This window comes from Onychomys torridus, chromosome 12 (genome assembly GCF_903995425.1).
Source record: "Onychomys torridus chromosome 12, mOncTor1.1, whole genome shotgun sequence".
Lineage (NCBI taxonomy): Eukaryota > Metazoa > Chordata > Mammalia > Rodentia > Cricetidae > Onychomys > Onychomys torridus.
The window spans coordinates 42,956,896-42,984,143 of NC_050454.1; the positions used below are offsets into that span (position 1 = coordinate 42,956,896).

Consider the following 27,248-nt stretch of genomic DNA (forward strand, 5'->3'; position numbering starts at 1 on the left):
CATTACTTTAGTCTGTCACTGGTTTCCTTTCTGGAATGAACAGACACTTTTTCATGGCTCTTCAGGAAAAGTTGACACAACAGATAATGTAGATAGACTACCACAGATTTCCACAGTATACAGAGCAGTGCTCTGCACCTAAATACCAATCACTACCAACATCAGCACTTCTGTATTACTCTTTCACTTCTCTATGTTGTTTGTCCTACATGAAGCCAGAAAACAAGCCTGTCCACCTTTTTTCTTAAAGTTAATTAAGTGATCAATTATACAGTATGCCACCCATTCCTGCATCTGGGAGTTAAGTCCTCCTTGCCTTTACTGGGACAGATGAGCATTGATAGTGTAAGGTATAAACTAGTGCCACTCTATTCCCAGTATCAATAAACTCAAATGATCCTCTGTCTGTCAATTCAAACTACCTCCTCAAGCAGTTGCCATTTTTGACCTCTGTTCTCTATCTCCAGGCACCCCAACTCTCAACAAATCAAGTTTTCTGCTGTGGTAACCACCTTATCTTCCTGAAACTTAGCTAGTTTGCCTTCTGTTCGTCCCCTGGTCTTCTCCAATAATTAACTCTCCTCAGAGTTCATTTACACAAGTCTTTCCGTGGACCATTTGATTTTGGAGTTCCTCCAAGAGCTTCAGTCCTGATTCCTCGTCTCACAAACCTAGTTGTTATTTTCTCTCTAGGTGAAAGTAACTAGCATCATATCATATCATATCTGGTCTCAAATACCATCCACATAGCTACAAAAAACAGACTTCCCTTGCTGAGTTGTGATTTCTGGATGCCCAGCTATCTTTGAACTCAACTTAAATGGGGCAATATACTATAAATTCCATGCTTAAACCAAAGAACTTCAGCAGAGCTCAACTTGTGTAAGAATCCAAAAACAGTCATGTCTATTAGCTCCATGTATATAACTGTACACCTTCCTCTCAAGAGCCTTTCTAGGATATTATTTACAAAATAAAATTGGGGATCAAACCAAGAGCGATAAACAAATATTCTAGACAAACAGTGTGTCACACAGCCTCAACCACAGCCTTAGATAGCTTTTCAAAGGTAACTAGTGATTTGGAAGACAGTGGTAAACATGTGAAAGACTTTGGGTCAATAAATTACTTCCGTTTGGGATTTCACTGGCAAATGTAAAAAATAACCTTTACTACATTCACTTAAGTCAATTATCATTTCCCCATACCCACCCCAAAGTGGAGGTATTTCAGTCATCCTTGGGAATAAGAGAAAATTTCATTATGCTAAATGACTGCACTTGAAAATTATCTAAGCAAGAAAATAAAATCAATTTCATCCTGTAATTTCCCTTCATTAAAAAAAAAAGGTTTTTACGAGCTGGGCATGGCGATGCATACCTTTCAACCCAGCTTTTGGGAGGCAGCAAAGGCAGGTGGATCTCTTAGTTCATGGCCAACCTGGTCTCAGAGTGAGTTCTAGGACAGCCAGAGCTACACAGAGAAACCCTGACTTAAAAAAGGAAGGAAGGAAGGAAAGAGGGAGGGAGGGAGGGAGGGAGGGAGGGAGGAAGGAAGGAAGGAAGGAAGAAAGAAAGAAAGAAGAAGAAAGAAAGAAAGAAAGAAAGAAAGAAAAGAAAAGAAGAGAAAAGAAAAGAAGAGAAGAGAAAAGAAAAGAAAGAAGAAAGAAAGAAAATAAACAGATAAAAGGAATAATAAAATACAGCCATAAACATATCATCAAGAGTTTGGACACTTGGCTGCATGTGAGGGTTCAAAGTGAAACTGCTATACACTGAAAGAAGGTATACAACTGCCTTCAGCTTAGGAATTCAGTGTATGGGAAGCAAAGGAATTCAAGGTTTGGATCTAGGTCTCATCTGCAATGTATGGTATGGATATATGCAAATACTCTAAAATCTGGGGGTGTAACCACCAAATTGGACTGAGGGGGATAGTGTGAGTCTAGCTCTAGAACTCAGGAGGCAGAGGGAGGCAGATCTCTGATTTCAAAACACAACCTGTCCTACATAGTTTCTGATCAACCAAGGCTACATGTTGAGAGCCTATCTCAAACAAAAGTAAATAAATAAAAATAAAATCTTAAATGAAAAACATTTCCATCTGGTTTTAAGCATCTTGGATAAGGGATAGTCAGCCTGCTAAAACAGTTTTGCATGTGCATAAATGTTCTTTACAAGCATGACTTGGGGGAGGGGACATATTCCCATGTCATTTGTCACTGAAGTGGTTCTCAATAGTTTGCTATTATACCATTAGCAACAATTAGACTTCACCATGAAAGTCAACCTAAAAAGTATTAAAGAACATGAGACTAATTGATTTTGTCTTGTGCTCCCTAATTATTAATAAATAAGTAAAGAGCCTTTCATGAACTTCACCTTTTATGAAAACTGGAAATGTTTCTAATACTCGAATTCCTGAAAACCATTGTTTAAAGACCACTTTTTAAAGAAGACTAGAAGGGTCGGGCGGTGGTGGCACACGTCTTTAATCCCAGCACTAGGGAGGCAGAGACAGGCGGATCTCTTTGAATTCGAGGCCAGCCTGGGCTACAGAGTGAATTCCAGGAAAGGTGCAAAGCTAGACAGAGAAACCCTGTCTCGAAAAAACAAACAAACAAAGAAGACTAGAAGGAACATATGCATCATATAAAGTGATGCAGTAATTGATTGGTAGCTCTGAACACTCACAGTACAATAGACCATGGAGGCTACTTGGCAAAAGGGAGTAAAAATCAGTGCAAGTTACTGTCCATACTTGCCTTCATCTTTTACATTTATTCTTTTTTTATTGTTTGTTTTTCTTGAGACACGGTTTCTCTATGTAGCCCTGGTTGTTCTGTAACTCACTCTGTAGACCAGGCTGACCTCAAACTCACAGATCTGACTACCTCTGCCCCCCAAGTGCCGGGATTAAAAGTAGGAACCACCACACTCAACCTTTTATTTATTCTTTACTGAGCTAATTTTCAACAAATATTTAGATGTGGCAGAATAAATACACATTTACTCTGTTCTCATTTGAAAATTCAACTAAAATAAGAGTTAAAATACTTTTGTTTTAAAAGACCTAAACCCACAAAGATGTCAAAACGTAGGATTCATGACTACATTTTGGGAGCTAGAAAGTAGTTGTATGAAACTGTTCCTAGCTTGAAACCTGGGAAGGTAAAATATAAACCATCAGTGGAAGAAGTTCAGGAACAGACTAATCTGTGCTTTAAGGACCTCACAATCCTGGGGGGTGGGGTGAGGGAGAGGGTGTTGGGATTACAGGAATGTGAGGAACTACATACTTGTAAAAGTGGAAGTAAAAAGAGTAAAAAAAAAAAAAAAAAATCACAAAAATGGGATTAAAATTTGCCCCAGGTCTCTTTCTTTCCCAGAATGGAACCTAACCCTTAGCTGTTCCTGTGGAGAGAACTGTAAGAAAGGGTCTCAAAATAAACAGAGAAAAGGTATCCATAAGGGACATGTGAAGAAAAGGAGTAGACACAAGAGTTCATGCTGGATGTACTCAGTAACAGAAGGGCGAGATGGTCCCTACTTTCTCCCTCACCTAGGTCACCTGATCACACCTAACAATAGGGGGAAAATCCTAAGCAGGTAAGGTGTGTGTGTGTGTGTGTGTGTGTGTGTAAGTTGCAAGTGACTGTCTCTGAAATGAAAGGGAAGAAAATGGTTTTTTTTAAGTTATGCACACCCACACCCACCACCACCCATCGCCGGCAAATAAGAAGTTGGTTGCCTCTATAACTCAATACCCAAACTTGTTTTCTTCCTTCCTCACTAAATAGAATCATAAGCATTAATTAATCATTTTTAATAAGTTCTAACATTCTTTGTGGATGGGGATACCTAAACAAGGTGGAAGAAGCCAGTGAAGAGGATTTAGGGCAAGATATTTTCCTTTTTTTTTTTTTTTGGTTTTTTGAGACAAGGTTTCTCTGTGTAGCTTTGCACCTTTCCTGGAACTTACTCTGTAGCCCAGGCTGGCCTCAAACTCACAGAGATCCGCCTGCCTCTGCCTTCCGAGTACTGGGATTGAAAGTGTGCACCAACACTGCCCAGGAAGATATTTTTCAATTACCCCACAGAAATACCCACAAGAAATACTCTTGTCACGTAAAAGTCAGATGTGATAGCTGGAATCCGAGCACATATCTTGGCTTATCGGATAAACCAGGAAGCGAGGATGGCTAAGTAATAGCAGCTGTGCAATCATAATGAGGCTACAGTGCCATCCTGAACTATCTAATCAAGACTCTACATGAGCAGTAAATCTAAGCAACTTCAATCACGTCTGAACTTGCAGCAAAAAGGAAGTCCTCATATTTAGGCCTTATAAGTGACTTTTTGAAATATGTACATTGATTAAAGATAAATTAAAAGGTAATGCCAATTAATAACAAGAATTAAAAATAAAAATAGTGAATGATACACCCCCAGAAATCTTTCATACAAGTGTAAATACTGTCTAAATTCTGCAACAAGTCCAACATATTAAGGCCGTTGAATGTCTTTGAAAAGACATTAAACATGTATCTTGTAAAAGAAAAGGCAAACCCCTTTTCTGTTAAGATCCATCTCTTCAGAGGTCTTGCATAGACCATAATTGCTGTTAAACTTACTGAAGAATTATTAGTACCTTTTGCTAAGAACAAACCAAATAGAAAACCAGCTCATTACAAAATTAAAGGTATAAGAGGCTTTCTCACCTAGGTACCACCTGCATGTTAGACCAGGTTTACTGTCGGATGTTGAAGGCTGGGCAGCATTTCTAGCCCCCACCAACTAGTTGCCTGTCAGGATAATCCATTCTGAGACTGCCAAATGCCCCTTGCAGGAAACAAAATTCCTGAAAACCCACCAGAAAGAAAATGTAATTGCTTTGCAAATCACTGTGCCTTATTCATCAGGAGCGTCTAGCTATGACAATATTTACAAACACTAAAATTTAAAGATGGTAACATTTTATAGTATTCTCTGAAGTTCATTATGAAATAAAAGCTATCAACTCCAAAGATAAGATTATCTCTAATGCCCCTCTTAAACTGGCAGGGGATTTCGCATCACAGAAATATTAATAGCTTCTGTCTTTTACTCCTACCCATGTGCTAGGAAGGAACATGAGAGCTTCATGTTCATTATGTCCATTCCCTCATTTTATATGCTTGCTGTCTTCCTTGGGTGCTGTTAAGGCCACTGTAGTACAACATAATTTTACAGTCTACTTGAACCTATCAGATCCAGCTATGTGGCTCATTGTAACCATTCTGCTACTAAAACTAAGAATGACATGTTTTAACTTGTTTACCTGACAATATATGACCAAAGTCAAATTAGTGTAGGTTTTAGGAACTGAGTGAATGTTTCCTGCACTTAACAAGTCAAGGGAGATAAAATGATGTCTCTTGAAAATAAGTTTTACTACTATGGTATAGTAAAGCATCCCCTTTAAACTTTTCTTTTAAACTTTAGGTGGTTTTTGTTTTTCTTTTGTTTTGTTTTTTGGTTTGTCTTTTGAGACAGTCTTCTACATACTCCTGGCTGTCCTGGAACTCACTCTGTAGAAGGTGGTTTTTGTTTTTCTTTTGGTTTGGTTTGTTTGTCTTTTGAGACAGTCTTCTACATACTCCTGGCTGTCCGGGAACTCACTCTGTGGACCAGGCTGGCCTCCAACTCAGAGATCCATCTGCCTCAGCCTCCTGAGTGCAGGAATTAAAGGTGTGGGCCACTTCACCACACCTGGCTCTTTGAAACTTTGTATCCGAGCTTCCTTGAGTCCTTTCAGGATTTTTGCCCCCTGCCTGTTGCTAACTTCTCACCACTCAATCCCACCTACACCACACAATTCAAAGTATGTGTTTGATTATTTGCCTTGCAGTAGATATTGAAGTCGGAATTCAAATCCTACCTTGCCCTTCCTTTGGAATCCAAGAAAAGTTAACTTGTTTAGGCTTCAAATTCTGTTATGTAACTTGATATCTGAAGGTGAAGAGTTAATAGGCTCTTAGTAAAAGCTGCCTTCCCTTCCTGCTCATATCAAAGCAAATTAAGTATGGGGTAGGTACCCATTCTGCGAGAGCATTACTTGGGAAGGCCAAGGGAGGAGGTAATTGGAAGCCATTAGTCCGGAGTCTGTTGTTTTACTTTCCCTTAAGTTCCGTTCCTTTCCCCCACAACCCTAGCAGCTACTGCCAAGAAATTGTGATTCCTATTTCCCTCCAAAAAGTAGATAAGTTGTACATTTTCTTCTCAATATCACTAAACTGTATACATAATTTATATATTTAGCTTACTGTCAGACAGTAGATAAGAGTAAATTATCTATTTTAAGAATTACTCATGATTAGGTAATTTGCTAATAAATCAAGTTATTTATTATCACTATTAGTAAATAATAGAATCTTAATTGTTTAAAAGAATTGATCTTTTGGGAATACAGCTATATAGGCCACTGTTTTCCTCACAATAAATAAATCAAACAATTAATATACTCCTATTTTATTAAGAAATAGATAAAATGGCATTAAGTGAGTCTTTCATTCCATTTTAAATATGTAAAAATAATATATGTATATATAAAGCTCACTTGGAAAATAAAACCAGAACAGGAATTTTAAAACAGCTCTATAAGTGATCTCTAAAATAGGTAATGAATTTTCAGGGAAAATTTGGTAATCCGAAGGTATTTCAATATAATTCATAACTTAGTTATATAAAAGTTCACTACATTTTTCCTGTTCAGTTTTAGTCTTGGTTATTCAAAAGTTGGAAATTTAAAAACAGTAAACTTCATTAGTCCTTAAAACATTTTAAAGTCAACTATCAGAATCCGATTTTGTTTTGTTTATTGACTTGGGGTCTCTCAATGTAACCCAGGCAACCCTTGAACTTGTGCTCCTGGTGTCCTTCCCTCAGGTGTAGTCACAGTTTTTCATAAGCTATATTTGCTCATTTGTTCTTAAAAAATTAACTTCAGGAAGAAATTTAAGGGTAGGTAAAAGTTCTCCAAAAATGCTCTGGCACTCAAAATTTTCAGCAATGCAGAGTCATTGAGCAAATAAATTAACACTACCAAGCTGCGGGTAGAACTGGATGGGAGATATAGCCTTGGTGTCAATGCCCAGTGTATACACACACACACCCACACCCACACACACACACACACACACACACACACACACACACAGGGGGTGGATGGGGGTGGGGGGCAGAAACAGAGAGAAAGAGAAAAGTTGTTCTTTTAAAAAATAAAAAGTGAAAGGTGTGATACCATTTGTCTCAGAATATATTTAAAATATCAAGTGCATGCTAATTTGCCTATTTAAAGTTCCTAGGTGCATAGTCTACAAACATAGCGGTTGCTAAACATTGAACATGTAGTTAGAAGACAAATGAAAATGTCTTTAAAAATCAAGACAGTGAACTTCAGTGAACATCAACTGTCAAGATGAAAACACTAAATAGAGAAAAAGTGTTAAAGATATACATTGTCCACACCCAGACTGTTTCGACCTTCAAACCAATTTACCTATGACATTGGCAAAAACTTGCCAAAAGAAAATTTAAATTCAACCATTAGTAACTTATCCAAAAATATCAACTTTATCTTCCTTTTTCCCCTTAAATGCTTGGCAGGACATAAAATGAAATGCCAACCAATTTAATGCCCACTCTTCGTTCGCTTTATTTCGCACCTGTGACCTGAGTGAAATTAACGGCTAGCTGATGCAAACCATTCATGTATTTACCCAGCTAGCAACTATCCCAATTGACAAAAGAGGAAACTAAGGCACAGGGGTTAAGTAACTCGTACAGGCAAACAGCTAAGAAATGGTAGCGCAAGGAAGTGAACAAGAAGAAACATGTTTTAAAGGTAGTATGAAAAAGTATCTTTTTATAAGAAGAGTTGTGAATGTAAAAAAAAAAAAAAAAAAAAGACGTGTGTTACAAATGAATGCGGATGAGAATGCAGATTTTACAAACTTTATTCCTAGACATGTAGGTTGCCCCCTATATTTGCTCACGACTCAACACAAAACTACATCCCAATCCTAAAAGCGGCCCGCGGACTACAGGAAATAATTTACTGTCACTTTCCCGACACTGAAGGTAACAGACTAACCAAAAAACGTGTAACTTAAAGGCTGGGGGAGGGGCGGTGTAACCAGGGCACTAGTTTCAGGAAAACGACTTTTCTCCGTGTGCAGTTAATTAGGAAACGGTGTTTGTCGGAGAAAAAAAAAAAGGGGGGGGGGGGGGGGCCAAAAAAAAAAAAAAAAAGGGAAAGGTGACAATCACTCCATCATCAACGTCCCGCACCCCAAACAGCCCTGCCCACCCGGGGGAGTCGGGGGAGGGGAGGGGTGGTGGAAAGTAGCTAACGGTGGGTCGGTGCCAAAGCCAACTGAAGAACCGGCCCGGAGGGACCCGGCGAGGGAATGACAGGAGACCCTGGCGGAGGGGGAGGGGTGGGGATGACAGCAGGGCGGGCGGTGGGGTGATAGCGTGCCCGGTGTCTCCCCAAAACCAGAATGCCGGCCCCCCCCCCGGGGGGGGGGTGGCGGTGCGGGGTCTTAGAGAAAGGCGGCGGAGCTCGGCAGAAGTGAGAGGAACCGGGCAGGCAACGTAGAAAGGCGGGACCCTCGGGCACGAGGGGGGGGTCTGCGTGGGGCAGGCACAGGTCCGGACGCGGTTCTTCCCAGCTGACCGTCCTGCTCCCGGGCCCCCTCCACCACGGCAAACTCACTTTCTCCTCACCCCGAAGTCCGCAAGTCACCCCCCCCCCAACCTGCTCCCCGTCCCCCCCAACGCCGAGCCGGGAGAGGTTCCGAGAGGGGAACCGGGGCTTCCCGGACTCCCCTCCCCGTCCGGCCGGAGGATCAGTCCCGGGACACAGCCCGGATCCGTGGGCCAGCAGGCCAGGAGCCGCGCAGAGGCCCAGGAGCCCGGTGACAAGTCCGGGCGGCCGACGGGCGCCTCACCTGACAGAAGCGTCGGCAGTAATCCCGGCTGCTGATCCCGACGCCGCCGCCACAGCCGCTAACGCCGGCGGCCCCTCTGCCGTCGCCCGCAGCTCTGAGCCCCGCAGGGCCCGGGGGGGACTCCACAATGGCCACGAGCTCTTCTCCGAGGCGTTCGGCCTCTTGATCGCTCTCTTCCTCCGCCATGAGGCTCTCGCCGCCCAGCGCGTACCCAGCCCCTGCGCCGCCGCCGCCGCCGCCGCTACCGCCGCCGCCGCCGCTGCCTGGGTTAACCTCCTCCTCCTCCTCCTCTAGTTCCCTCCTCCTTTCCCTCCGCCCCAGCCGGACAGGGGCCACTCGGCTGGGCTCTACTTCCGGCTCCGCCCACCCACGCCCCCAGTTTTCACTGGAGGAAGGGAACCGCCAATCATAAGCACGCCCGCCCTCCACCTCCATTGGTTAACTCAGCCGTCTGTCGGGCAGCCCCGCCGCCTGTTGGCCAAGGCCGCTCGGCGGTTGCTGAGGACCGCCTACGAGCTCTGCCATAGGGCGCGCCCGAGGACGGGGCGCGGCGGGGGACACGGCGGCCGCGGCGGGGTTCGCTCGGGCGGCGGCGGCGGCGGCGGCAGCGGCGGCGGCAGCGGCGGCAGCAGCAGCGGCGGCGGCCGCAACGGGACCTCCTTCATCCCGTTGCTCTGCCTTCCCTCCGTCCTCTGCTCGTTTCCCCGCCGAGGGCTCGTTGCACTTCCCCTAACGGCGGCCCGATCCTACGGTCCCGAAGAGCTGGGAAGACGGAAGGTGGGCTTGGCCGTTGGTGCGGGCGGCGGGCCGGGGCCTTGGGGCCCCCCGGGAGAGGGAGCCGGGGGCGGGGCCGGCGGCCCGGGGAGGAGGAGGAGGGAGGAGACGGGCGACCTGACAGCGACGGCCTCGGCCGGCGCAAGCCGCCCCCTCCCCAGGGACGGCCACCGAGTCGGCGGCCGACTTGTCGGGCCCTCGCGGGGCAGCTGGGACGCGGCCCCGGGCCCGCAGGCGGGGTCTCGGCGCTGGGGCGCCACCTCGGCCGGCGCGGCGGGAGGAGACTGTCTAGACGTCGGGCGGCCCGCGCCCGCCTTCCCCGCCCCCACCGGAGCCTCGGGCCTGTGGAGCGCGCGGGCCGCGGGGACACCCGCCCCGGGCGGGCCCACACGGCCCGGAGCTGCCTGGAGGTCTGTGCCCCTCCAGCCTCCCCCGGATCGCGCCTCGGGAAGGCTGCATGCAGCTCCCCCCCCCCCCCGGGGTCGTGCGTGCCCCCAGACGCTCGGCGGCGGGCCCGCGGCCGACCTTTCCCGCCCCTCCACCATCTTCCCTTTCTGTTTGTTGTTGTGTTTTACAGTAAAGGCATGACTGCCCGGCGCCGCAGGGAAAATAGGGTGCAAGCCCAGAAACTCTTTCCCCACCACCACCTGTTGAAAAACTGATTCGAAGGCGTCTCCGGGTCTGAACAAACGGAAAGTTGCTCGGGTTGGATGCGGCTCTAGTTTTGCACCGGAAAGCCCTGACTGCTTACTATCAAGGAAAAAGCAAAACACTGGAAATTAAGCCGGTAAATATTTCGACTTGAAAACTTCCGAGTTTAGTTTTGCTTTAGTAAAGTGCTGCTTCGCTTTTGTTAGCTAGTTCGTGCATGTAACTTCTCTACTTCCTCATTTGTTTAAAATGTTTCTGGCTTCGGAAAAATGCTTGTAACGAAAAGATCGTCATCCCTCTACGAGGTGGATATTTGCATCGGCAATATCCGGAACAAACTTTGCAAGTTGAAAGGTCAGAAAAGTTCAGGCCTCACATTAGTACAAGAATTACAGATTCATTATTTCTAGGATTGCAGTCCAAGTACTTAAATATACTTCCATGGCGGAAAAAAATGGAAGGGGAACCCAAAACAAGAAGTCAGGATTTTTCATAACTGTCCTATAGCCATTCATTGCTACTAGAACAGGTTGGTTTTGTAGGTATAGAATACATGTAGAAATTGCAAATACTGAGTCTTTTAAGCAGAAGTCATTGGCATGTCTGTCCTTCTGCCATGGGAAATCTCTACCCTAACACAGTATCTGACAAGACTTGTGTCAAAGAGTCAGAAATCCACAAAAATTAAGCATATTAAATTCTAGACTTTTTGTGCCTTACAGAATTTTTTTTTTTTTCCAAGACAGGATTTCTCTGTGTAGTTTTGGTGCCTGTCCTGGATCTCCGCACTGTAGACCAGGCTAGCCTCCAATTCACAGAGATTTGCCTGTCTGTGCCTCCCGAGTGCTGGGTGGGATTAAAGGGGTTGCCACCACCACCTGGCTCAGAATTTTCATGACCTGCTAAGTCCTCTAATTTGGGTCCATAGATTTTTGCTAACATACTGACAAAAATTGAAAGAATGTTAATGTTGCCCAGCAAGTAAACTAATACAGTGGGATAATCCATGAATTGTAATTATACTCATAAAAACTAATTCTTCAGAACATATTTGGAAATATTTCTCCAACATGTTTATAACAAAATTATTCCATTTGAATTTTACCGTTCATTTTAGTCTCTTTAAATTTTGATTATTATAAGAAGTTAGCTCAGGGGCATGGTCCCAGGGGGGTAAAACTTACTTTGTTTTAAACATTAAACAAATGTTTGAATTACTTGTTACCAGCGTGTATGCGTTGCCTTGGGTTTTCAGTATTTGTAGTTTTTAAGCTGATGGTCCAGTGATCCTTTTGAGAGGTTTGTGGGACTGGGGACATGACTCAGAGTAAGGTGCTTCCTGCCAAGCCTGACAACGGGAGGTCAGGCCTTGCAACCACTTGGTGAAGAGGGAGATCCAGCTCGGTCCAGTTGTCCTCTGAACTCCACACATGTGCCAGCACAGAGCTCACACACACACACGTAACTGTAAGAAGTAAAAAGCAGCCAAGTGTGGTGATGCATACCTGTAATCCCCACTACTCGGAAACTGCGGCAGGAGGATTTCACATTGAAAACCAGGCTGGACAACAGGTTTTGGGGGGTTTGGGGTTTTTAAAGTTTGTTATTTGGCTAAAGTGAGTTATTAAGCTGCTTCTAAAATACATATTTGGATAAATGGTTACTCAGAGATTCTTGTTCATTTGGTTTTGGCTTTTTTTGTTTGTTCTGTTTTGGTTTGGGTTTTTTTGTTTTTTTTTTGTTTTGTTTTTTTTTTGTATTGCTGGGGTCAAACCCAGGACTTAGCTCATACGAGGCAATTGCTCTGCCACTGAATTGTACACCCAGCCATTCATTTACTCTTTTAAACATCAAGTTTGATAGACTCTATCACATATTGCTCACTATGTTAAGAGAAATAAAAATTATTCTTCAGTGGAAACGAAACCAGTGTTAAAGAAAATACTGGCTTATCTTGATTATCTCCCTTTAAAAGATCTTAGAGGTACACATGTATTAAAAATAACTTATTTTTTCCAGGCATGGTGTCATACACTTATAATATCAAGCACTCAGGAAGAGGCAAAGATGGGTCCATCTCTATGTCTACAGAGTGAGGCCCTGTCCTTTTTTTAGAAACTGGTTTCTCTTTGTATCCTTGGCTGTCCTAGAACTCTGTATCTGAACACCAGTGCTAAGACTAAAGGCGTGTGCTGCTGCTGCCGCCGCCGCCACCACCACCACCGCCACCACCACCACCACTAGGCAGTGAGACCCTTCCTTAAATACATACTTATTTTCAACTATATATAAGCCTCCAGTTTTAATGTCCATTGTACACAGTTGCTGTTGTTTATGGTCTTCGTTTTTTTCTTAAAACAAGTTTGGCTGTCAAGTTTGTGCACAGCTGAGTTTTCAAAATCAATTTCCTACAATTGACTTGGGAACTTGAACACATCTGACTTGGGCAATTAGTGCTATTAATATTCTGAATGGCCGGGCAGCGATAATGCATGCCTTTAAACCCAGCACTTGGGATTCAGAGCCTAGTGGATCTCTGTGAGTTTGAGGCCAGCCTGGTCTACAGAGTAAGATCCAGGACAGGCGCCAAAACTACACAGAGAAACCCTGGGGGGGGGGGGGGGGGAATTTCCTAAAAGATAGAAATATCTAGAATAATTTGAGTTATTCATGAATCTAATTTATTTGTCATAAAAGTCAAGATATAATGTAGTTGGAGAGCTTCTCTCCAGGTGCCACCAAGCCCTGTTAGTCCAACAACCCACTTGTAAAATAAACACATAGACATATTATTTAAACTGCTTGACCATTAGCTCAGGCCTACCATTGTCTAGCTCTTACTCTTATATTTAGCCCATTTCTATCATAGCTCATGGCTTACCAGTACCTTATCTCTTGTCATGGCGGCGGCTGGCCTTGTCTCTCTCAGCCTTCACTTCCAGAATTCTCCTCCTCCTTGTCCCTCCTACCCTATCCTTTCTGCCTGGCTACTGGCCAATCAGCACTTTATTTATTTTAACAATCAGAGCAACACATTTGACATACAGAACATCCCACAGCAGTATAAGAAAAAAATAAAGACAAAAAAAAGAAAAAAGAAAAAAGTCAAGGTATTGGGGAGTTGGCTTAGTAGGTGTACTGCTTCCTGTGCAAGTATGTGGACCTGAGTTCAGATCCCCAGCCTCCATGTAAAAGCTGATCTCAGCAGTGTCGGGAAGCTATTTAAAAAAATAAGGTGTGCACATGGCATATACCACATACACACAAATGTCAAGGAATGGACATTTGTTGTTTGCTGCTAATTTGGTTTAGTTTTGCTTTTCTTGAGTATTTCAGATAAGACTTAAAAGACATACAACCTACCAAACTGAATTAAAGATTTGCGGGATATTGAAGATCATTGAATAAGTTTGGGGTTTGCAGGGAAAGAGGGGGGATTGGTTTTCCTTTAAATCTTTACTCTTAAGAAAGCACTTATAACCCCACCTTTTATAGTTAAACCCTTCTAGAAGGAACTATTTTCGTGATACTTACATCTTTCTCTTGTTGTAGAAGAACTGTACTCAGTCAAAATGGAACGGTTCGTAGTAACAGCACCACCTGCCCGAAATCGTTCTAAGACTGCTTTGTATGTGACCCCTCTGGATCGAGTCACTGAATTTGGAGGTGAGCTTCACGAAGATGGAGGAAAGCTCTTCTGCACTTCTTGCAATGTGGTTCTGAATCATGTTCGCAAGTCTGCCATCAGTGACCACCTCAAGTCCAAGACTCACACCAAGAGGAAGGCAGAATTTGAAGAGCAGAATGTGAGAAAGAAGCAGAGGCCCCTGACTGCATCTCTCCAGTGCAACAGTACTGCGCAGACAGAGAAAGTCAGTGTTATCCAGGACTTTGTGAAGATGTGCCTGGAAGCCAACATCCCCCTGGAGAAGGCTGATCATCCAGCAGTCCGAGCGTTCCTGTCTCGACATGTGAAGAACGGAGGATCCATACCTAAGTCAGACCAGCTGAGGAGAGCCTATCTGCCTGATGGATATGAGAATGAAAATCAGCTCCTCAACTCACAAGATTGTTGACAAGGCAGTTCTGACCATTGTGATCAAGATAAATAATGTGGAGTATTAAAGTTAATGTGTTGATTGTGTGGTTCATTTTTATATTTATTTCATTAAAATCATGTGATACAGAATAGTTTTGCAATGTGTATATAGTTGCAGGCAAAAGAAAAAAAACTTCACTGCAAAACGTATTGCTAATTTTAGTCACCGATGGTATAAAGCAAAACTTAGCTATAGAGTGTATTAGGATATCTGAAACTTGGTGGTTATCTTTAAACCTGATGGCTTTTCTCCTGAAATGTTTGTGCATGGAAGGACTGCCCTGCGCTGTAGCCGTGTTGCCATATATGATTATTTCTTGTGAGGTTACTGAATTATTTGGATTGAGAACTAGCCTAGAAAATTGAAGCTGCTGCCAGGCTATACCCGTCACAGGAACTTGAAGTTTGAGTTCTTTTCAAAAATAGAAGGCGGGAAATGTTCTTAGAGCTTGAGATCTCTAGGAGAAATGACTGTTCAGACTGCATTTGATTTGTATGTAAAATAATTGCCTAACCTTTACTTCCTCACGGTCTTCTTTGCCTTTTTAAAGACTTGTACTTTGGTAGCAGCTTCAAGTGACCAAAAGACTAAAATCTCTTAATGTCTTTGTCAAAAGCCATGGGGGATTTTGCAGTGATGAGATTTTCGTCTCGAACTATGAACACAAATTTTTGAACCATAGTTTTCATGTTAAATACCATCTTGGATTTGCAAACTTTTTGGGTTTTTTGTTTTGTTTTGTTTTGTTTTTCATTTAAATACACTGTGGTTCAGTTTCCTCTTTTGACAGGGAATTAGTACCTTTTTGGCTGACAGTAAATAAGAAAATTGCTTTCTATACATTAATTTTTCCATAAGAGTTTATTTAGGTAAATAGACTAGAAATGAGTTTTAGTTTGACTTATACTGCTTTGCCTCTGGTGATACAGGTTTTAAAACTTGGATGCTAAACAGTTATCTAAAAAATGAGGCAAGAATTTTATAGTAGAGATAATAAGCAGGATGCTGCTTAGCTGTTTGAGTCAGAAAGAATCAGTTCTGTTAAAGGTCAACCATGCTTAGGTTCTCTGAACCTCACTGTTCTTCAAGCTTATTAGAAGGAAGTTAGCTCAAATAAGTCCTCCTCATCAGATCCAAATTATATTTTTTAAAAGTTTAGTAACAGAAGACTTACTTAGAGCTTTAATATAAAAATAAAAAATCAAATAGTTGAAAACATTGAAGTTATATTTCTACTGTAAATCAGTGGCAAGATGCCCTGTGTGACTTGGAGTTACTTTCAGGTCATTGTGCCGCAAATTTCCATTAAACAAAAGCCAAAGTTAGTAAAAAGTAATATAATTTGTGGGGTTGGTTTTTGTTTGGTTTGGTTTGGTTTTGTTTGTTTGGTTTTTTTTTGTTTTTTTTTTGTTGTTTTTTTTTTTTGGTTTGGTTTTGGGTTGTTTGGCTTGGTTTGGTTTTGGGGTTTTTTTTTTGTTTTGTTTTGTTTTTTTGGTTTGGTTTTTTTGAGACAAGGTCTTTCTACATAGACCTGGCTGTCCTGGAACTCACTATGCAGACCAGGCTAACCTTGAACTCACAGAGATCCACCTGCATCCGCCTCTTTCCCTGCTGAGTGCTGGGATTAAAGGCGTGCACCACCACGCCCAGCAATAATTTGTGTTTTTAAGAACAGCTTGTCTTAGGGTCCTTTGTAGATTTAACATTCCCAATTCAGGTTGTCAAAGTGACCACTTGCTTCTTCTATTTTAAAAGCCTGCTATGGAAGAAAAAAAAAAAATCAGTTCTCAAAATTTGTAGTTTCCATTTTCTCATGTTCGGTTATATTCATGTAGAACATAAATGTCTAGACTAGTTGTTTACTAAGTGCAGTTGGTAAAGCACACAGATCAGCAGCAAAGTGTAAACAGTGTATTGCTTCTTCCTCAGAATTTGCAGGCAACCATGTTTAAATTGTCTAAGATGGCAGGAAATCTAAGCAACTAAAGAAATAATTGAGTTTTATACCACTATTTTCCGAATAGAAATGATCATTCTAATTCCCTATTGTCTGGGACTATGCACTATCAGTAAACGTGGCAGAACAGCGCCCAGTACTCCAGTAACATGATTGATGTTGCACTAGGAAGACCATTCACCTTTGCCTTTCTTGCAGTCATAACTGACTTCAGTCACTTAGTTCCTATAGAACTGCTTTTCCAGCCTTGCAACTATTCTCACATTTTGCATCTCTAGGGGCATAGTTCATTCTGTTAGGGTTGGATCACGTCCTTAGAATGAGTTTTCCATTCTCTTGGGGGAAAGTTAGTATTAATGTTTCTTCACTGATTATGAAAGTTTGTTTCTTGGAGCTGGTTAAATTTGCCTCATAAGTAATACAAGTGGTTATATAGTAGCCTGCTCAAACTGGTGAGGATTTGCAAAACTATGATTGGCATGTTAGAAAACAAATGGGACTTTCTAAGGCATGTACTACTTGGGAGGCGAGTAAACGTGTGTACAGAAGCTTTCAATCTTATATAGTGGTAGTATGATGCTATATTATTGGACCAATAGCAGCTTTTTTTTCTAAGTTGGATGCATTATTACAAGCTTTGTAATGTTTCATTTATAAACTGCCTTCAACACATGCTTACCTGTTAATGTTTTCTCAGAGTATCGTAGTATGTCTTCCAGAATCTCACTATATCCTGACAGTAAATAGTCCTAGCTTATTGAATTTTCTGTTGGTTTCTTTTTCATTATCTGTGGCATATAGCAAGCCTGAAACATATTGTAATCATTTTTTACAGAGTGAGAAATTAGATTGTGTATGACAGCCTATATAGTTATTTTACCCATTATCTTTGATTAAGGCTTTCTAATATTATTTAGTAAATGCTACTTCGAGTTAATGCCTGTGGCCCTACTGAATTTTAAGGGACCAGAAAACTTTTACAAGTTTTACATCTTACTGTTTAAACAGTTGCGTGTCTGCTTGGGAATGTTCTGAAGGTGAACATACAATTGGCAAGGTTTCCAAGCTAAAACTTTGGCCTGAAAGAATTTGTACATGAATGTTAGCAAATATATAAAAGCAAATTAAATTTAAGGTGACCTAAAACAAAGGCTAGAAACAAGTTTTTGTTTGGTTCTAGTCTTTGTAAGGGCTTTCTGTGTTTGACTTACCTCAACTGCCACTTAATGAGGACAGATCACCTTAAAATAACTGATGTACTTAGAAGGTTAGTCCTATAGTTTCCATATAGATTGGTTTGGCTTTTGGTTGGCACTGATGAAAATGTGAAGTGGCTATCTTACACCTTGGATGATCTCAACCCATACTCACAGATCACTGAGGTAACTACGGTCCTTACCTAGTGCTATTCTACTTGTATCCAGAATACTGTATTAAAACTTTACTATGTTAATTTTCGTCTTCCTGTGCTTATTTTTTACTTTTGCTCATGCACGTATTTTAGTATAAATGTGTTGCTTTTTAAAAGTTTGTGACATTTAGAAATAAATTTCAAAAGTTTCTAAAGTTTTTGAAAGCATATTTTGTTTTGTGAGCCAATGACAAACATTTCATAATTTCAAGGTTTTGCCTACTGAATTTTGATTTTTCTTCCGATCTTTTCTCCTGTTTGTGGTGTTAGCCTTGTTGCCCTGTGTGAAAGCATGTTCTTTTAGGGCAGACTAACATCATAGCTTCAAATTGCTCTGTTCTCCCAGAATACTATAGGCCATGTTTAAGTTCAGTCAACATCTTAATGAGAACATATTACAAGTATTACATAGGGCCTGGGTTATGGCTCTTTGGTTTAGAGGATTTATCCTCTTGTACAGTGTTCCCAGCACTCATGCTGATTGGCACACAACATTCTATAACTCCAGCTGCAAGGGACCTGATACATTCTTTCAGCTTCCTCGGGCACCTGCATGCAAGTACATGTAAACTCATACAGACACACACATAAAGATATATCTTTAGAAATGTCATGAATATCAGTTATCCATAGGCAGGACTGGTCAATTAAAAATATATATGAAAAGGGCATTGTTTGCATCTTCTATATGTTTTGAAACTAAGACAATAAAATTATTTTAAAACAATTTTATATGGTTTGTCAGAGCTGTCCCTGCCTCCACTCGCATGTGTGACAAAAAAAAATAATTACAGCGTTTAGAGGTTTTTTGTTTTTGTTTTTTTTTTCTGAAATCAAACTGGTAGAAAAGATCTTCAGAAATCACCCCATACTATTCAGTTTTATGTTAGCAAACTGTCTTCAGGTTTTTTTAAGCTCAGCTTACTAAAAGTAAACCCAACTAGTATGTAATGAGTCTCTCAAATATTCCTGACACCATATATGGTGGCATCAGAAAGATGTCTGCCCTCAGGACTCAAGGACAATGGCATACTGCAAAAGGATAGGCCTTTGTTTCCAGGCAACGATGAACATTTCTCATGAGACTTGCTACCAGCCAGCTTTTTGTCTGGATCCTCAAATACCTACAGACATGTATGTTTTAGAAATCTGGTATTCCTCTGGGGGTGGGGAGTGTGCACACTTTTAATCCCTGCATTCAAGAGGCAGAGGCAGGCAGATCTCTGAGCTCAAGCCTGATCCACAGAGCAAGTCCCAGAATAGCCAGGGCAACTTAGAAAAACCTGTATTGAAAAAGCAAAAAAGAAAAAGAAAAATCTGATTTTCTATATAATTTATAGAATACCAATTTCAGATTTAAAAAAAAAAATCAAGTAATGGTTTTTGGCAATTGAAATCCTTGCAAAGAACCTACCACAAGAATTTTAATAAGTTGTGCACAAAATACCAAATACTTAATTCATTGTTCAGTATGAAGATAGTCGTAAGTATATATAAGCACATTCTCAATGATTATCATAACCCAAACCTCTGGATTCGTATGTATATCATAATAAATGCTCCAAAGTTTTCTGTTTAAGCATGAAAGCAGTACACTACATTCTGTCTTGTATTTTTTCCCCTTTTAACCATGCTATTCAATGCCTATTCAGTAAAAATAATGATGGGAGCTGAGAGATGGCACAGTGGTTAAAAAACAGTTGCTGCTCTTGCAGAAGACCAGGGTTCAATTCCCACCACCCAAATTAAGTGTCTCAGCTCCTTCTGTATGTAACTCCAGTTCCTGGAATCCATTACACTCTCTTGACTACCACAGGCTCTGTATGCACAGAGTGTTGTTGGGAGGTTTTTGGCTCCTTTTGGGGGGCCCACCTTCCAGCTCCCAAATAAATCACACACGGAGGCTTATTTTTAATTATGAATGCCTAGCCTTAGCTTGGCTTAGTTTCTAGACAGCTTTCCTTAAATCAAATTATCCCTTCTACCTTTTGCCTCTGGGCTTTTCTCATTTTAGTACTTCTGTAAATTTTACTCTTACTCCATGACTTGCCGTGTAACTGGGTGGCTGGCCACTGATGTCCTCCTGTAGCTGTAAGTTTTTCTGGTCCCACCCAGCCCACAGTCCTATGTTTCTCCAGTCTTGCTCAGCCCCACAGCCCCACAGTCCCACAGCTGCTTATAAAATAGTCACTTAGAGGCTTAATATTAATTGCAAATTATATGGCCTTTGGATCAGGTTTCTTGCTAGCTAGCTCTTATAACTTAACTCAGCCCATTGCTATTAATCTACATGTTGTCACATGGCTGTGGCATTGCCAGTCTGCTGACATCGTATTGCTCCTTCGGCGGTGGGCTGGTGTTTCCTCAACTCCATCCTTCTTCTTGTCTTTAGTTTAAATGTACCGTCTAACCTTATCCTGCCTTGCCACAGGCCAATGCAGCTTTATTTATCAATCAGTCAGAGCAACATATATTCACAGTGTACAGAAAGACATTTCACATCATCCTCCTCCTTCCCTGGCTTCTAGATCTTCCTTTCTTCCCTGGCTGGTTCTCTCTCTTTCCTCTCTTCTCTGCCTGTATATATCCTCTCTGCCCGCCAGCCCTGCCTATCCTTTCTCCTGCCTTGCTATTGGCCAATTCTTTATTAGACCATCAGGTGTTTTACACAGGCACAGTAACACAGCTTCACAGAGTTAAAAATTCAAATGCAACAAAGTCAAAAGTAACACTAAAAATAATATTCCCCAACAACAGGGTGCACAAACAGGAAAGCCGTCACATGCATGAGAATAAAATATAAAAATCTCTCTCTCTCTCTCTCTCTCTCTCTCTCTCTCTCTCTCTCTCTCTCTCCCCTCTTGATTTTTTTTTTTTTCAGGACAGGGTTTCTCTGTGTAGCTTTGCGCCTTTCCTAGATCTCGCTCTGTAGACCAGGCTGGCCTCAAACTCACAAAGATCCTCCTGCCTCTGCCTCCGAGTACTGGGATTAAAGGTGTGTAGCTCAGTGGTAGAACGCTTGCTACAAAAGGCCCTGGGTTCGACCCCTCAGCTCCAAAAATATATATATAAATAAAGTTTGATAATTTTATATATTCCTTTTGATCTAGTAAATTTCTCCCTTGAATACAAATAGCAAGTGTAAATTATATGTAAGAGGAGGTGTGGGGATGGAGGGGGATATGAAACAGAGTGTGCTGCCTAGTCTTATGTCAACTTGACACACAAACTGGAGTTATCTGAAAGGAGGGAACCTCAATTGAGAAAATGCCGCCATAAGATCTAGCTGTAGGGCACCTTCTCAGTGAGTAATCAATGGGTGAGGGCCCAGCCCATTTTAGGAGGTACCATCCCTGGGATCCTGGGTTTGGGTTCTATAAGAAAGCAGACTGAGCAAGCCAGGGGAAGCAAGCCAGTAAGCAGCACCTCTCCATGGCCTCTCCATCAGCTCCTGACCCCCGGATCATGCCCTATTTGAGTTCTTGTCTTGACTTCCTTCAATGACAAATAGTGCTGTGGAAGTGTAAGCCAAATAAATCCTTTCCTCCCCAACTTGCTTTTGGTCATGGTGTTTTGTCACAGCTATAGACACCCTAACAAGACACAGAGTCTCGCCACCTAGCCCCTGCTGTCCCAGAACTCACTATGTAGACCAGGCTAGCCTCAGATTCACAGAGCTCCATTTACCTCTGCCTCTGAAGTGCTAGGATTAAGGCCATGCTGCCACCATTTCTGTCTGGCTCATTTTAATATAATGAAAACCAACAGTAAGTACTCTAAAAGTACAGCAGTAGAGTGTTGGGTAAAATGTATGGCATGGATGTATCATAAACTACTGAAGTTATCTAAACATTTGGACAAGATTTGTCGATGCTAATTGCTAAGTTTAAAATACACAGGGTCTATTTCTCACCTTTGAAAAGAACAACACTACCTAAGAGTAATATGTTTGTATGAGATGGACAGATACTCATCAGATGTAAAAATAACTAGAAAATGTAGACATTGGATATGGCAAAGGGAGAATATTTACCTTTTTAAATATACTTCTTTATGATTGACTCATTTACAATAGCATATGTTATCATTACCATATACATAAAACATGAAGTAACATTAAAACAAGCTTACATGAAAGTCATATCTAAATGCAAAGAATAACAAGTGGAAGAATTCATCCTCCTTATTATGGAAATATTAAACATTGTAAATATTTCATTCTTTAATGTCCATTACAGAATGTTAATTGATAAAATATTTGTAAATCTATAAAATTTAGTTACACATTTGCAAAGTTAACTCTTTTTTTCTCAAGTTACTTTTATAGGTAAAGGGGAGTGAAGTTCAGATCTGTGATATCTATGTCTTTACATTATTATTCTATTCATAACCAAGAACTTCCAATTGTTTGCAGTACTTGTATACATTAGTCCACTATAATTCATGATGCTTCTTACCAACAAATATCAAACCACTGCCAAAGCCCTGGAACATATTTAAAAATCCACCAATTAACAGAAATAAGACAAATGTTACACAATCTAAATTCTTTAGAACTTGTGACAACTTCTATATACTATTTTAATTTTCTACTTTAGAAAAATACTACCAGATCAGGATTAAAAATCCACATTTGTAGGTAGCCTCCCTCAGGGCCCTAAGAAAGACACAGGGATCACCCAATGACAGAGAAATGGATGAGATTTACATGAACAACCTGGACGACAGTGGGAGTAATGAAGGGCAAGGTTTGAGGGAAAGAAACCTTAGGAGAGCTGGAGATCCCAGCTGGATCAAGAACAGAGAGGGAGAACAAGGAATAACAGACCATGATTAATGATGACCACATGAGAACAGGAATAGGCAGAGTGCTGGAGAGGTCCCCAGAAATCCACAATGATATATCCTCTGTAGACTGCTGGCAATGGTCGAGAGAAAGCCTGATCTGACCCAGTCTGGTGATCAGATGGCCAAACACCCTAACTGTTGTGCTGGAACTCTCATCCAATAACTGATGGAAGTGGATGCAGAGATCCTCAGCCAGGCCCCAGGTGGAGCTCCAGGAGTCCAACTGTCGAGAAAGAGGAGGGACTGTAAGAGCTTGAATTGTTGAGCCCAAGATTGGAAAAGCACAGGGACAAACAGCCAAACGAATGGAAGCACATGAATTATGAACCAAAGGCTGTGGAGCCCCCAGCTGGATCAGGCCTTCTGGATAAGTGAGACAATTGAATAGCTTGATCTGTTTGGGAGGCATCCAGGCAGTGGGACCCGGACCTGTTCTTAGTGCATTAGCTGGCTGTTTGAAACCTGGGGCTTACACAGGGACACTTTACTCAGCCTGGAGGGAGGGGACTGGACCTGCCTGTACTGAACCCACCAGGTTGAATCAAATCCCCAGGGGAGTCTTGGCCCTGAAGGAGATGGGAATGGAGGGGAGGAGCTGGGAGAAAGATGGGGGCAGGGGCGGGAGGGGGGAGGACAGGGGAACCCATGGCTGATGTGTAAAATTCAAACACAAATATAATAATAATAATAATAATAATAATAATAATGATAATAATAAAATCCACATTTGCCGGGTGGTGGTGGTGCAAGCCTTTAATCCCAGCACTCGGGAGACAGAGGCAGGTGAATCTCTGTGAGTTCGAGGCCAGCCTGGTCTACAAAGCGAGTTCCAGAAAAGGCGCAAAACTACACAGAGAAACCCTATCTCAAAAACAAAACAAAACAAAACAAAAAAATCCACATTTGGCATTTAAAGGTTGCTACCTCAGAACTTAAATCTTTTGAATGTTCTTTTCCTTCTTAGAAATTGCTTAGTTTATCCTTGCTTGCTGATGTCATACTTCTTTGTACAAAGCAGAAGACTCAACGTGCAATCCTTCCCTCTACTGCTGGCTCTCTTTTGTGAATGTGTTCCTACCTGATTCCTTCTCCTTTAAGGCCTCTGTCAATTCCTGATGTTACTGCTTTGCATAATAAAATATTACCAGTTCACTATGAGACCCCACAAATTGATCATGTCTAGAAGCTTGTCATTATCAGTCTACATTTTTAAATACACCCTGAACATAAAACAAAACTGTCCAATCAGTCATCATATACTAACAGAAAGTGACAGCTAGTGTCTTGACTAACTTGCCTATAAATATGACTTCAGATTCTACATTTCCATACAAGTGAGCATGGCAATAAAACTCTACATCGCTTCTAAGGCTTTTAGCATGAAACTCATTAGATGAGTATTAATGTGTCTGTCATATTGGCTTTTTGTGTGTTAGCCAATATTAATGAAGTTAATACTATAAATATCTGATCAACTTAATTGCTGTCTCCATAAGCCTATGTAGAGTATCAATCATCATGATACATTTAAGAAATAACATTTCTAGATGTGTTTTAAAATTATATCCAGAATAATGGTGTGGTGATATGGTGTTCCCCAACATATTGTGAACATAATAAACTTATCTGAGGTCAGAGGACAGAACAGCCACTAGTTACAGAGGCCAGAAAATGGTGGCACACACACCTTTAATCCTAGAATTCTGGAGGCAGAGATCCATTGGATCTCTGTGAGTTCAAAGCCACACTGGAAACAGCCAGGCATGGTGATACATGCCTTTAATCCCAGGAAGTGATGGCAGGAAGCAGAAAGGTATATGAGGCGTGAGGACCAGAAACTAGAGCTGTTAAGCTTTTAGCTTTTAGCAGCAGTTCAACTGAGATTCATTTGAATGAGGACACAGAGGCTTCCAGTCTGAGGAAACAGGATCAGCTGGGAAGTTGGAGAGGTGAGGTTAGCTGTGGCTGGCTGGTTCTGCTTCTCTGATCTTTCAGCGTTCACCCCAAGACCTGGCTCTGAGTTTCTATTAATATGACCAGTTAAGATTCATACTACATAATGGGGTTTAATTTTTTTGCTTCTGATTCTTTTAAAGTTTGTTTTTGTCAGAACAACAGGTGCACATGACTTATGACATCAGATGATGCAAAGAGGCCATGTTAGCGGTCTCTGCTTCACCCTCTCATTTTCCTTATTCTCCCAGGTGCCACTAAAATCTCCCCTTTCAGAGCCCTTCAGATGTCTAGTCTGATCATCACTTTCCTGTTTCTGAATAAAACGTTGGTGCTATTATCAATTTTGGTCACAAACCTTAAAAACATAGGTTTACCTTCTGTAGTATGATCATCCCACAATTTCCTTCACCACAGGATTTGTTATGTGGTTAAAACCAATAGGTAATGTTTTCATCACTATGACCATGTAAATGACTGTCCACTGTTGAACAGTGGGTATTAATCTCTTCATATAATTTTCAACATTTCTTAAAGTCATTTGTAAAAGAGGATAACTTCCTTTAATTTGCTGTTTCATTTATTCCAAAAGATATAGCCAACATCCATAAGGAATCTTCCAAATGTTTGTATATGCCAAATCAACTATCGTTACACCTCTTCCTGACCATGGCCTTTTCCAGCTTCCTTTTTCTTCAGTTAGAGCCTGAATGTTTTCGCTCCAGGTCTAATACAGCCATGATTCTAGAATATCTCCTCCATTCACGTGGGGCTTTTCTGGCTAGAGCCTTCCTTAATTGGGTCCCACAGCCTATGCTTTGCTTAATCAGTTCTTTGGCTTTCCCATGTCAAAAGTTTCCTAGGAGGGCTGGGAGAATGTTTCAGTTGGTAAAGTGACTGACTGTGAGCACAAGGATCTCCAGGCATGACACGGGACACTGAAGTTTGTCTTCCTGCCTCCACACATGATGAATCACACACACTTGCAAGTGCACCTTCATATACACGAGCACACGTGCACTAACATATTTAGTCTCTGGGAAAGAATGCAATAAAGGTACAGTTCTTCATACCGTGAAGGACTAAAAATAACTTCATGATTCCCTCACAATTGATTGAAAGTTTGACTAAATAGGTTGAAAATAATTTCCTTTAGTTATTTTTTAAATACTTTATAAACAGAAATAACAACACTGTTTGGTCTTTCCATGCCCCATGTGTTAAGATAGAAAGTTTGATGCTTTTCTCTGTCTTCCTCAACATCTTTTTTTTTTAAAAGATTTATTTATTTATTATGTATACAGTGTTCTGCCTACATGTATGCCTGCATGCCAGAAGATGGCACCAGATCTCATTATAGATGGTTGTGAGTAACCATGTGGTTGTGGTTGCTGGGAGTTGAACTCAGAACCTTTGGAAGAGCAGCCAGTGCTCTTAACCTCTGAGCCATCTCTCCAGCCCCCTATATCAACTTTTTATACATTATATTATAAATATTTACTGCTGCAAAACAGGAATTCAAAGACAACTCAAAATGACTTAGAAAGACAAGTTTTGATTACAGTAAGAATAAAGAAGACAGAGAAAGGAGAACTCCATGGAAATGAATATGTGGGGGCGGGAGAGATGGCTCAGAGGTTAATAACACTGGCTGTTCTTCTAGAGGTCCTGAGTTCAATTCCCAGCACCCATATGGTGGCTCACAACCATCTGTAATGAGATCTGGTGCCCTCTTCTGGCCTGCCAGTATACATGCAAACAGAACACTATGCATAATAAATAAATAAATCTTTAAAAAAAAGAAATGAATATGTGTTATTATCTTATATTATGGTATTGATAATCTAGTTGCTGTGTGTAGGTTTTGTTTTGTTTTGTTTTTGTTTTTGAGACAGGGTTTCTCTGTGTAGTTTTGGTGCTTGTTCTGGATCTTGCTTTGTAGCCCAGGCTGGCCTCGAACTCTCAGAGATCCACCTGCCTCAGCCTCTTGAGTGCTGGGATTAAAGGCATGCGCCACCACCGCTCGGCGCTGTGTGTAGTTTCATTCTTTTGATATCTAAGACATTGTCTTAGTTCTATTGCTGTGAAGAGACACCATGATCATGGCAACTCTTATAAAGGAAAGCATTTAACTGAGGTTGCTTGCTTATAGTTCAGAGGTTCAGCCCGTTATCATCATGGTAGGACATGATGGAGTGCAGGCAGACATGGTGTTGTAACTATAGATGAGAGTCCTACATCTTGCAGGCAACAGGAAGTGACTGTGACACTGAGGGAAGCTTAAGCAAAAGAGACCTCAAAGCCTGCCTCCACAGTGACGCACTTCCTCCAACAAGGCCACACCTACTTCAACAAGGCCACACCTCCCAAGAGTGCCTCTCCCTATGAGCTTATCGGTGCCAATTACATTCAAACTACCACAGACGTCTTTGCTGTTTTCTGAATATTTACTTTTAATAACATCCTATTTTAAGTTTATCATTGCAGTATTTTATATGCCTGCGGCTGTTAAATTTTTTTAAAAATCTAAAGAAGTTTAAGTCATCCTCAGCTACATAAGGT

The 27,248-nt window shown here is 41.5% G+C and overlaps 2 protein-coding genes across 5 annotated transcripts in view; one reads left to right on the top strand and one right to left on the bottom strand.

Moving 5' to 3' along the window:
• Znf654 (zinc finger protein 654) overlaps positions 1-9,243 on the bottom strand; it is a 54,924-nt gene extending 45,681 nt beyond the window's left edge. For both annotated transcript variants that reach the window (XM_036203795.1, XM_036203794.1), the window contains exon 1: positions 8,993-9,243. In XM_036203795.1, coding sequence (XP_036059688.1) covers positions 8,993-9,178 — 186 coding nt within the window. In that variant the 5' untranslated portion in view covers positions 9,179-9,243. The remainder of the gene's footprint in view (positions 1-8,992) is intronic.
• Positions 9,244-9,586: 343 nt separating this feature from the next.
• Positions 9,587-15,901, top strand: Cggbp1 (CGG triplet repeat binding protein 1). Of its 3 annotated transcripts, none has more exons than XM_036203625.1 (3): positions 9,587-9,769; positions 10,344-10,553; positions 13,970-15,901. In XM_036203625.1, the coding sequence occupies exon 3, from the start codon at positions 13,990-13,992 to the stop codon at positions 14,491-14,493; it is 504 nt and encodes a 167-aa protein (XP_036059518.1). In that variant the 5' UTR covers positions 9,587-9,769; positions 10,344-10,553; positions 13,970-13,989; the 3' UTR covers positions 14,494-15,901. The 3 variants fall into 3 exon arrangements, with proteins under 3 accessions (XP_036059518.1, XP_036059520.1, XP_036059519.1); XM_036203627.1 differs by having other exon boundaries at positions 13,973-15,901; XM_036203626.1 differs by lacking the exon at positions 9,587-9,769 and adding an exon at positions 9,861-10,176.
• The last annotated feature ends 11,347 nt before the right edge of the window (positions 15,902-27,248 follow it).

What these genes read in the sequence shown, in the direction of transcription:
- Cggbp1 (XM_036203625.1), top strand. Translation starts at nt 13,990, where the DNA reads ATGGAACGGTTCGTAGTAACAGCACCACCTGCCCGAAATCGTTCTAAG.